This window comes from Amphiura filiformis, chromosome 11 (assembly GCF_039555335.1).
Source record: "Amphiura filiformis chromosome 11, Afil_fr2py, whole genome shotgun sequence".
Lineage (NCBI taxonomy): Eukaryota > Metazoa > Echinodermata > Ophiuroidea > Amphilepidida > Amphiuridae > Amphiura > Amphiura filiformis.
The window spans coordinates 7,367,053-7,379,791 of record NC_092638.1 but is presented as its reverse complement, the minus strand read 5'-3'; the positions used below and the strand labels follow the sequence as shown (position 1 = coordinate 7,379,791).

General features: G+C 38.7%; 1 protein-coding gene across 1 annotated transcript in view; it reads left to right on the top strand.

Moving 5' to 3' along the window:
• Nucleotides 1-209: 209 nt before the first annotated feature.
• The window catches only part of LOC140164111 (uncharacterized), a 28,759-nt gene continuing 16,229 nt past the window's right edge, over nucleotides 210-12,739 (top strand). Inside the window, exons 1-4 of the mRNA XM_072187356.1 lie at nucleotides 210-668; nucleotides 839-1,018; nucleotides 2,279-2,393; nucleotides 10,182-10,970. Coding sequence (XP_072043457.1) covers nucleotides 210-668; nucleotides 839-1,018; nucleotides 2,279-2,393; nucleotides 10,182-10,970 — 1,543 coding nt within the window. The remainder of the gene's footprint in view (nucleotides 669-838; nucleotides 1,019-2,278; nucleotides 2,394-10,181; nucleotides 10,971-12,739) is intronic.

Genomic DNA, 12,739 nt, shown 5'->3' with positions numbered 1-12,739 from the left:
TGGTGTGGGACCTGACGTACCAGTACTCATGATGGGTCCTGATACAAGCCTGTTGTACACAAGCAGAACTCAAATTTAAGCATTGTGAAAGGTGGAACATACTCTTCATGGTACTCAAATCATAACATGCTGTACATGTTTTAAGTATTATTATACCTATAACCTGAATACCATTGTTTTTGTGCTTTAATTTTTCACAGAAAAAAACAATGGCAAGCTCACTACAAGACAATTTTGTAATGTGCCATGCTGCTCTGCACACTCTACTCTCCCACATAATTCCTAGTTTACAGAATGCTATAGACACATGGCACAAAAAGACAACTGCAACCATCCAACCTTGTTCTAACCCAGCCCAGTGTCGCCCATACACCAAACCATCGAAGAACTATTCGTGCCAGGAATGCATTGCATGGGCAATGGCCATCGAAGCTCAGGTGTATCCACTTTCGACCATTTTTTCTCTAAAGTGGATGAATGCAAATTCAACTAAATTCAGCAAAGATCCATTCGAAGCCATGAAACTTTTTGCTTTACGAATTCCTGGCAATCAGAGAAATATGTATTCAACACTCAGTGACTTTGATACAGCCTCCCTGCTCATGATTATGGGTAAATTCAAGGAGTTTCACCTAGGGGATCAATCTGTATTTGATAATATTCAAAAGGTAAGAAATAAGATACTTGTGATTTAATTGTTTGTTTCAAACCACTGTTTGTGTACTGCACTATCTTGTAGTGCAAATTATTATATTGGGAGGGGAGAGTTTCCACTTGAGCCCCCTTCAGTTATGAAAATCTGTACAAGTTATCTCTTCCCATAATTATTTCGTTTCAGGTAGCCCTAATCCGAAACTCCCTTGCTCACCTGAAACTCAGTAACAGTCACCATCTTGATGACCAGACCTTCAACAACTACTGGGCAGACATCACAAACCTTGTCAACTGTTTACCAGGTATAGGACATCCATACTTCACACAGAAGACTGCACAAGAAGTGATCACCAAGTTAACAGAGGTATGTCTTTTCAAATGCATTGACATGTCTATCAGATCAAGATCTATATTTTATGAGATCACCAAATTGATAGACGTAAACTTTGACAATTTCTGCCCTTCTTAACAGTACTCGAAATAAACCAAAACCTTCAAGACACATGTATGGCCCATATTTCTGACACTTTATAAGACTCGCAAATCAAGAGCACATACATGCCATAGATTGGTGTTGAAATCAGATTTGGGTCCGTCTTACTGACTTTATTAACAAAATGTTACAAAGGTAACTTTCAGTGATTTTCACTGGCTTTGAACAATGTGTCATCAGTTTCAGGACAAAAAAAAAGGTTTGCTTTAGAAACATTTGGTCAGAAGGCTATGTGCTACGCAGTTTTTCGTTTTTCTTTACCCTCAAAGATTTTGTTGATAAGTCCAAGATCCTGTGATGGTGGAAGTTTGAAATATTATAAAATTAGAGATTCATTTGTTATATTGGCTGTTTTTGGCATGTTGGTTTGATGACAGGGAAAAACTCATTCCCAATGTTGCCATCAATAAGTGATTCTGCCAGTGCTTTGAGAGACACTGTTTGAAGATTTATGTAATGCCCAGCCCCGTAGCTTTATCTTTTTTTGAAAAATCTGCACATGTGCAATCATATTGAAAAACAAAACAAATATTGACAAAAACAGGTACGAAAAACCTTTCACATATCAAAAATATTGAACACTCTTGTATTAGAAATCAGTCATACATGCTACTGATACAGATTGGAGACAAGTTCCACTAATTGTGAGCTGGTTCCAATTTGAACAACATTTTCTGTGAATTGAAGCTGTCAAGTATCAATAGTAGCAGTGTGCCACAAATCAAAGCCCTCTAAAAAAAATTAAAAAAATAAAAAAGCCATTGCTGCATATATGTTTAATCACTTAGCAAGTTTCTGAGACAAACAAAACAGTCTACAAGACCTTGGCTGTCCATATGCATTCTACAATTAATACTGAGGTAAGTATTGACCATTTGCATGGTCATCTCAAAGCAAGGTTCTATCCCCGAAGTGTGTATTGTGTGTGCATACCCCTTTCATACGCATGTGTAATTACCAGATACGCTTTGCAAAAGCCTGCTGGTGTGTTGCACATTTTATTCATGCGTTTGCAGGGAGAACCTTGCTTTGATAGGAAGATAACGGATCCGTGCAGAGGGTCAATAGGCTGCTTCTGTTCAGGTTGTCAAATATGTTAAAAACAGTATACTTTGCACTTTTTATTTCAAGATAAGAGTCCGAACCATCCCAGTGAACATGACACAAGAAGCCTTGAAACCTTTGATAGAGGACAACATACTGAAAGTCTTAGGAGACAAACCAAGCGAACATGCTGAACCACAAGGTAATTTATAGAAAAGATGCCATACGGTATCAAAATGTTGTGATCTAATGTAAAAAAAAAGCAAACCTTTTTTTATGTAAAACGTAAGTGGATTTTATTAAATTGCAGATTTTATCAAAATACAGCAATTTGAGGTATTTTTCAGAAATGGTTAAAATATTGCTTATAAACATGGCATGACCAGGTTAGAGATGAGGTTGTTGGACTAATATTAATAGCAGTACCAGTATAACTAAGTCAAAGTATTAATTGGGAGGTCACAGTTAAGGTCATTTTCAAAAATGTCCGCCAAAATGAAAGAGCAGCATGATATCAGCCTCAAAGCTACGATAATGTTACATAAAATGTAGAAAAGAACGCAATACTACTAGTTGTTTTTGATCATTAAGTGTTTCAGGGTTCTTACAGCAAGCTACTTATAGTACAGCTGCTAAGCTGAATCATTGTGCACTTTGTGATAAAAGCATGAGAGTGTCCACAAATGAAGTACATGGTCCAAAGTTTATTTTAAGATGTGGAGGCATTTCAGATTTGACCACTAGCTACCTCCGGAGGTCACAAAAGGTCACACAGGGATAAAAATGTGTAAACGCTCCAATCTTGTCAACAGATACATCATATTATTTTTCTGATCACAAGGATTTCAAAAAATATATAGTTTGTGCTATGACCTATCGCTAGAATTATTCTACAAAAACAACATTTTTGGGTAAAAACTTGCTCCAATTTTGACAAAAATTATGGCCGTTTAGCTGACACTAATCATAAAAAGAATAGTTTTGCATATCTACTGTGTTAACCTACTGAGAAAGAGATTAACATGTCAAATGCCATTGGCTGGTCATTGGGCCCTGTTGATCGTTGACTTCCAATAAAGCAACAAGTAAAGAGTACATTTTAAATGGTAAGTACTGTGTCTTGATTCTTATATCAAGACAAACAATTTACAACCAATTTTGGCAAAATTGGAGCAAGTTGAAATTTTCACCCCTGTACAAACAAAAATGTCCAAAAATGAGGTTTTTGTAGGATAACTCTGTAACAATAGGTCTCCCGTCTTAGATAACAATCTGCACGTTTGAGATCCTTGTGATCAGACAGATTGGATCATTTTAAAATTTTTATCCCTGTGTGACCTTTTGTGACCTCTAATGGTCACTGGGGTCAAATCCAAAATGCCTCCACATCTTAAAATAAACTTTGGACATTGTACTTCATGTATGTAAACTCCCATGCTTTTATCATAAAGTTCACAATTGTACCAAATTTGGGGGCTTTGCAGCTAACTATTACCATAGAAGACTACCAACATGGCCATCATTGTTGTCCTTTTCGGTTTCACTGAATTCTTTTGTTGTGTTTTAATCTTCAAGATCACTCACTTCACTGCATTTAGTAAACTATACTTTATCTAGCGCTTGGATATATCATCGAACATCATCGGCTCAATCCATATGGGTTCAATTTGTTCATTCTATTCATTCTCAATTCTATTGGACTTGTGATGTCAACTGATTGTCATTCCCATGTGATGAAGTTTGCTCTATTAAAAAAGCACCAAAGTAAACAACAAGATGTCTGGGATTAGAAAGCAAATGCGATCAAACATTTACTCCGAACAGAAGTCAAACTTACTCTTGGAGCTCTTGTGGTAAATTTTCTGATGGACCATCTGATACCAGGTGTCAACAAAGCTTGGTTTTGATTCCAGACGCTTCCAGCCATAGAAATTTCTCCTTGTGAACAAATCTGAGCTGTAATTATTGCCTGTGATGTCGTGAAATCAGTTAAGGGTCATTTTTGCGAGTGTGTCACCCAATTTGAATACATTTCTGTATTAGTTAGTAGCTCGCTGTAGCACCCTGAAACACTTAGTGATTAAAGACAACTATCACATTATTTTCTGCGCTGTGGCTTTGTGGCTGATATCATGCCATTCTTTCATTTTGGTGGCTATTTTTGAAAATGCCCTCAACCATGACCTCCCAGTACCTCCCTATTAACCTTAACACTGAACACTTCTTTCTGCTATCAGAAGTTAAAGAAGAAATGAAAAAGGAGAGATCCCTCATATGCGCCAAGCACACAACACTGGCCACGGATTCCCTGAGCATATAGTACTCAAGGTGATTGCGTCATCGCATCACGTGGGATTCATGCATGCGCAGTGGTTATCCCTGTGGTATTTTGTGGTAATTTTTATATGGTACTGCGATCAATATTGATCAAAAATCTGGTAAATTATACCTTATAAGTGACTAATTTAAAGGTGTATATATATGCTCTTCATAGGATTTCGGTGGCCACTTTGAAAAGCCCCTCAACTGTGCCTTTCAGCTCCTGGCACCTTCCTATTAATACCTTGACTTAGTTATAAGTTGCTGCCATCAATACTAATCCAAATGTGGTCAATTACATCTATTACTATTAATAATAATAATAAATAAGCATTTATAATGCACCATTTATCTAGAAAATCTAAAAAAAAGCAGATACAAGCAAGATCACATGAAAACATGAAAACTGAGTTAACAGAAGGTATACCTGAATAAAACAAATCAACTATCGAAATTGTTAGCTCTATTCAATTTCATATGAAATACGATCAACATGAACCAAAGAAACCATAATACATTTAAAACAAATACAGAACACTATATAAACATGATATTAGTTGATATATATGCAGCATTGAATAAGAAAGTCTTAAGTCCAGATTTAAACTGATCAACAGAAATTGATTGTCTCAGATTATAGGGAAGTGAGTTGCAAAGTTTTGGTCCAACAGTAGAAAAAGCGGAGAATAATTTAATGTGCTGTTTTATAATTGATCAAAAATAGCTCTCTCCATCACTTTTCCACATATACACAATAATAACACAGATTTGTAATTTTCAGCATGTTGCCTGTCAGATTTTTTAAAACAGGAACAACATTGGCTTTCAACCAGGCCTCAGGCATAATACCAGAACTCAAAGATAAGTTAAAATATCCCATCAGGGCCAATAGCTTTGGAAACATTTAAATTGCACAAGATCTTGAGGACATCACATTCGTTGATCTGAATATTACCAAGTGAAGGATGTTGAAACCCATGTACTTTTGGCAACTGAGTGCTGGGAGTTGGTTGATTAAAAACAGAATAAAAATAGTTGTTAAAAAGAGAAGCTTTTTCTCTAGCTGTTGTAGCTGTGATGTTAACCCAGCTGATAACTTTTGGAAGAGATTTGGATTTTGTTTTGGATCTAAAAAATGACCAGAATCTCTTGGTGTTATCAACAACACTTTCACTAAGACTATCAATATACTCATTAAACTTGATAGAGAGCAAATTTTTAAAACAATTACGTAACTTCCGAAAATTGGCCCAGTGGCTAGAGAGATTTGATTTTTTAGAAAACCTCCACCCAGTTTCCTTTTTGTTTTGGAGATGCCTAACTTCTGCGTCAATCCACGCTGGGGCCGAAGAGTCTTTGATCTTAATTTTTGGTATGTAATTGTCTAAAACCTTGGTGAATATTTCAGAGAATAAATTCCATGATGAATTAACATCTATTGCACAATATACTTCACTAAAATCAGTGTTTTGCAGCTCACAACATCTCTCTCTCTGTGTCAGGTGGCGCTGTGTAGCGCTGCTGTGGTCTTCACAAGAGTACGCCATCTCACTCGATCTGATGCCAAGTGCGTTGCACCTTGCATTCCCTGGTTAGAAACCAGCTTCACGTCATTAGTCCAAGATGTTGGTGGACGTCCTCTTCCTCGTTGCCTTCCATAGCCCCTTGCAAAATCTGTTTTTCTACACCTCCATGTTTCCTGACAATATGGCCAAAGTACTTCAGCTTTCTCTCATTATGCCGCTTCTGATGGTTAGACTTGTACCAATCTTGTCGAGGATCCAGGAATTTGTTCTCCTGTCTTTCCATGTCACTCGTGAGAAGCCTCCTGTAACACCACATCTCAAAAGCATCTACTCTTTTCCTATCATTCTTGGTCATAGCCCAAGACTCAGCATCCATAAGTGGCAATGGAAAACACAGTTGCACGGGTAAGCGTACCTTGAGGTCAATGGATAGGCCTCTGCTTTTCCATATGCTTGACATGCCCTGCACAGTTGTCCTTGCAATAGCCAGTCTTCTCTTAATTTCTGTTGTGCTGTCACCACTATTGTTAATCATTGAACCCAGATATTCAAATTGCTTCACCTCCTCAATCTGCTGTCCATCTATCACAAACTCATTACTTTTCCGCTCTCTGTCTACAACCATTATTTTTGTCTTCTTTGTGTTCAGGAGAAGGTGTTTTTCTTCGCTGGCCTCTTTTGATGCGCTTCAAAAGATCAATCAGCTCTACTCTGCTGCTACAAATAAGAGTGGTATCATCGGCGTACCTCAGGTTAGTAATTCTTGTACCGCCAAACTTCACTCCACCTTCAAACCCCTCCAAAGCTGTTCTCATTATGTCTTCAGAGTAGATGTTAAATAGGTTTGGTGATAGCACACAGCCCTGTCGTAAGCCTCTTCCAATCTTGAACCAATCTGTGTCTCCACTACTTGTTCTGACTGCCGATTCTTGGTCTTCATATAAGCAGCTGATCAGATCCACAAGATGACTTGGGAAACCCATCTTTTCATAGTTTCCCACATCTGAGGGTGGCTAACACAGTCAAAAGCTTTACTGTAATCTATGAAGCACATGTAAAGAGGAAGTCTATGCTCTCTGCATTTCTCAATCACATTCCTGATATTGACAATTTGGTCCCTAGTACCCCTTCCTTCACGAAATCCTGCCTGCTCATCAGATATTTCTTGCTCCATTTTGTTCTTCATTCTCTTGATGATGATCTTCAGAAGCACTTTACTTGCATGACAAATCAGGCTGATGGTCCGGTGATTGGCACACTCTTTCAAATTTCCCTTCTTTGGCAATGGAATAAATACTGCCCTGCACCAGTCTCTTGGCCATTTCTTCTTTTTCCAGATGATACCACATAGACGCCACATTAGGTCTATCCTTCTTTCCCAGTTGCCTTCCACAACTCAGAAGCTACATTATCAATGCCAGGTGACTTAGCATTTTCATTTGTTCCATGGCAAGCTCAACTTCAGATCTCAATGGTGGAGGTTCTTCCTCACTCGTTTCACACTGTACATACACCTTGTCATCTTGTGCCTCAAACAGCTGGGAACTATACTGAACCCATCCCTTTTGATGTCTACACTTTCGGTAAGAGTGTTACCTTTCTCATCATTTATAACATCCATCCTGGGGTCCACTTCTTGGTAAGTTCTTTGGCAATACCAAAAGCTATTTTTGAGTCACCCTTACATCTTTCCATTTCCACACATTTCCTTTCGATGTAGTTTCTTTTGTCCTCCTTAACACTTTTGGAGACCTCTTTGTTTAAGCGTGCCCATTCTTCCTTTCCTCCATCTGCCTTTGCTCTCTTCCTGTCATCAGCTAGGTTTAAGGTCTGCTGAGAGATCCACGGCTGTTTCCGTTTCATCTTTCTAGGGATGTACTTCTTTGCTGTGCTCTGGACTGTTTCTTTCATGTCTTCCCACAATTCATTTGGGGTCTGCTCTTCTTCATTAACTTTCAGTAACTCGTCAAACCTGTTCTTCACATCCACTGAATATTGAGTGGGAATGTTGTCAACATCATACCTGGTAGGTGGTGCATTTCCTCTCTTAGCTCTCAGTTTTAGTTTTACTTTGGCAACAAGTAGCTGATGGTCACTACCACAGTCAGTGCCTGGTCGTGTCCTGACATTTTGGAGTGATGTTCTCCACCTCTTCCTGACCATGATGTAATCAATCTGGTTTCTTGTTCTATCTCCTGGGCTCATCCAAGTCCACAGTCTCCGTGGATGCTGCTGAAATAACGTGTTCCCAATGACTAGGTTATTAGCTTCACAAAATTCCTCCAGTCTGTCTCCACATTCATTTCTGATCCCAAGTCCATATTGGCCTATACACCCAGTTTTCTCCTTCATTTTGCCAATCTTAGCATTCCAATCCCCCAGTACGATGAGTAAGTCTCTTCTAGGTATACTATCCATAACTCCTTGTACCATCTCATAGAGAAGTCTGTCATCTCGCTCTCTGATGCATCTGATGTTGGTGCATACACTTGTATGATAGATACATTTAAAGGATGTCCTTGCAGTCTTACAGTCATCACTCTTTCATTTATTGGATTATATCCCAAAACACACTTGGCTGTGGTTCTTTCTATTATGAAACCCACACCTCCTCGTTTCCTTCCAGTATCTTTTCCAGAATAGATGAACATACTTCCATCATCTGTAGTGAACCTCCCTTGACCAAGCCACCACAACTCTGTTACTCCTAGGATCTTAATATTGTTTGCAACCATCTCCTTCTCCACAACTTCAATCTTTCCTCCTGACATACTGCGTACATTCCATGTAGCAATATTTATTGGCTTCCTTAAAGGGGTGCTGTTCCTTTCCTTCCTGGGACCGTCAAGAACAGGACTTCCTGTAGCAGGCTTTAATCCTGATCTGTCATCACCAACAGGTGTACTCTGAGCAGCATCTCTCTCTTCCCCAGTAGCCATTGGCGTATCTTCCGGCCTGCGGGTCGCACCTTCCGATACCATCGTTTTCTTTTGACTTTGTACTCTCATGCTTACATTCAAGGCCAAATAGTACGGTGGGTGGCCAGGTCCTTCCGTACCAACAGTAGAGGGCCATTCCTGAGTTCTTACAGTACTAGCCTCCTCTTGACACAAACCATCTCCCTGGATGCCAGATATGAGCTTTGTGTAATTGTGTTTTGTCGTTGACCATACGGTTGATTCCTCCGGCGCAACACATACATCAATGCTGTTGACCATTGACGACTATTTAAACCATAGCTAGTATTCGCTATTTACCCATAGCTGGATTACAGCTGCTGTAAAATTGTATACAAATCGAGGTCTTTGTTTGAGACGCTCAACTCTTGTACTCACAGTAAATTGAAGCAGCTTGTGATCTGTTAAGAATCTTTCATGTGATATGGTAACACCATTGAGCCTGTCGGGGACAGTTGTGAAAATGAGATCTAGAATATTAGCATAATATTTTCTTTCTAGATAGAATATCATTCATTTGCTTCAGGAAAAAAGAATCCACAGAATCAGAAAAAGCTTGTTCAGAATCTGTAACAATAGAGAGACAACACCTGTCATGGCCGTGTTTGGCCATGATACCCATAAAGTCCTTCTATTGTGTATAGGTCCCCATTAATAATAAACATAATTTAACATAAATTATTCTATTTGACCATCATCACTCCCCAAAAACATATTTGATTTTAATTATAGGACCTCTACCTTTTTGAAAGTGTTTTGGATAAAGTAAACAAATTCCATATAAGCTGTTGATGGGTCATTTATGGCCTTCCTGTTACTAGACTTTCAAAATTACTCTTCTCGTATTATAGAAAAAAATCATGAGTTGCTGAAGAAATAAATGGCAGGCCAATATCACATCAATGAATATACTTGTACAACTTACAGTGTACAATTGCTCAGCATCATGGTCAGTGAGCACATAACTCACCCACTAAGTAATGGGCCTTGCAATTGAAATTGCCTCGTGTATGCCATGCTTAATGCTTTATGTGGAAGGTGTCATGCTTTGTTGCATTTCAGACATAAACAATACCCAATATGCACAATTAATTTGCATGCACGTGATGTGTTTGTATTGACAAATCACAAATGGACAAAGGTTGTAATAGAATTTTCAATAATCTTAAGTTTCATGCTTCATTACAGATACAATGGAGGATAAAGTTACTGTCTTGACTCATATTGATAATATTGACTTTCATGAGCAACTTGGTGAAGGAGCCTTTGGAACTGTCAATCGTATCACGTTTAAGAAACCATTCAAAGGATACACTGAGGCTGCAGCAAAGAGCGTCTATTCCCTACGTGAAGAAGAAGTTGTCATCATGCGCCAACTTCACCATCGTCACATTGTAGCTCTATTAGCATTCTACAAGAAAGGCCCACTGAATATGATCATTCTAGAGTATGCAACAAATGGGTCACTACATGACTACCTATCAGACCAATCCAAACCTTTACCAGATGACTTGAAGCTTAAATGGATGAGAGAGGCTGCATCAGCTATTGAATATCTGCATTCACTGAACTTCCTGCATAGGGATATTAAAGCCAACAATTGCTTGTTATGTGCTGATCATGTGCTGAAGTTATGTGATTTTGGTCTAGCCTGTGCAATTCATCATTCACAGTCATCATCAAGCATAAGAGGAACCTATCGCTACATGTCCCCAGAAATCCACAAAGGGAATGAACGAGGAAAGGGTGTCTATTCCAAACCAGGAGACATCTATGCTTATGGAATGCTGATGTTAGAGATCTACACCAGGGAACTACCCTTTGTGGGAATGGAATGGCAGACACTGGTCTTCAGAGTCTGTGGTGGAGAGCAACCAGCCATACCTGAAAGTTGCCCAGAGTCGCTATCAGATCTGATGAGACAGTGCTGGAGTATGGATCTCAAAAGGCGGCCGACTATTGAGGATGTTATTAAAGGTATATATGCAATTGATTGTTAATATGTCTATGTTTTGATTAAAAACAGTGGGCAGTGTACATGTGGCACAATAGTGCAGGCTTCTATATAAATCCAAAGAAATATAGGAATTAAAACATTCTGCAGATGGAGAAACACCATAAAGATTTGCCTAATGGTGCACAGGGGCTCCTTTGCCTGATGGTAAATTTCACATACAAATAGTGAGCTCCCCTGTGAATATCCCAAAAGAATAAAGGGTGCCTACTCTTATTTGCTGGTGGATATTTATGGGAGGATATGCACTTTTAGTATGTGCCTAATATTCCAGTAATGTCAAGGGAGCCCATGTGGACCATTATGCGAATCTTTGTGGTATTTTGGATGAGTGTGATTATTAATCCTATGAGCTATTATCTACAGGGTGTCCCAAAAAAGAGGCCCCTCATTGCGCCCTCTTTTTCTCCTATTTCAAGTATATGTTGGTATGTAAAGAAGCCTTTACCCGTTAGCTTTAATAAACCAAAACAATTATTTCAATCGGCTCAAAACTTTTGAAGATATGCCCTTTTAAAGAAATGTACCCGTTTTTCACTCTGTCCACAGATGAGGTTTGGCTACATCAAAGATTAAATGAAAAAAAGGTTAATGACATGGAAAGATAAGGCCTCAGAACACATTCACTGGTGTGATAAACGTAATTAAAGTGGTATATTTAACAGAAAATATGTTTTCAGGTCTAACTTTCACAAGTATCAGGCACACAAGGATGGTACGCAACACAATTGATGCAATGATGCAATGAGGACTAGGGCTGAAACCTGTATTCGTAAAGGAGGCAACTAGGGAGAGGGCAGAGCAGCACAGTTAACTCATTTCAAAAGAACCAAAGACAAACTAAACGGCCCTTTTCAGGGCTACCTTTTATTCCAAAAAGAGAAATGACTTATGTTGTCAATAAAAAGAAAGCAAGAAACAATAAAGTAAGAAACATAATAAAACAAAAAGGCATAAAATAACCGAGAAAAACATAAGTAGTTGCAAGTATAGCAAAAGAAGTCCCATCCCACATCAATTTTGCCCAAATTAATGACACTTAACAAAATCCATAACCCATAAGCCCACCGGTATAAAGCCCATTCCCTAAAATAAAGTTATCATCAAGGAATGTTTTATATTCATGCATGGTATATGCACTTTTCAATCTTTGAAGTAGCCAAACCTCCTCCGTGGACAGAGTGAAAAAATGGATACATTTCTTTAATAGGGCATATCTTCAAAAGTTATGAGCCGATTGAGATAATTGTTTCGGTTTATTAAAGCTAACGGGTAAAGGCTTCTTTACATTCCAACATCAACTTTTCTGAAATAGGAGAAAAAGAGGGTGCAATGAGGGGCCTCTTTTTTTGGGACACCCTGTATTCCAGCTCCAAAAGACACCTTATTAATTTCCATGGGCCTTTAGATGCATTGAAAAAGTATTTTACTTTGATAAATCAATATAACCAGACTGCTGTGTTAGTTTCCATGCACCGCCAGTGAACATGTCATAATCCTACCCAGGTAAATATGCATGAGGTGTCACTGGATTTGTAACAGATAATAACCCCAGTTAGCAGTACAGCTGAAGATACACTATGCATGATAAGGATAGCTATCAATCGGTCAATCACAGTGGCGTAGTGTCATAAGGGCATGAGGGGCACATGCCCCTAATCGATTAGTAAAATCAGGGCTGGTGGTGCCCTCATCATGATCGATGCACCCCCTCCCCCAATAGAATGACTCA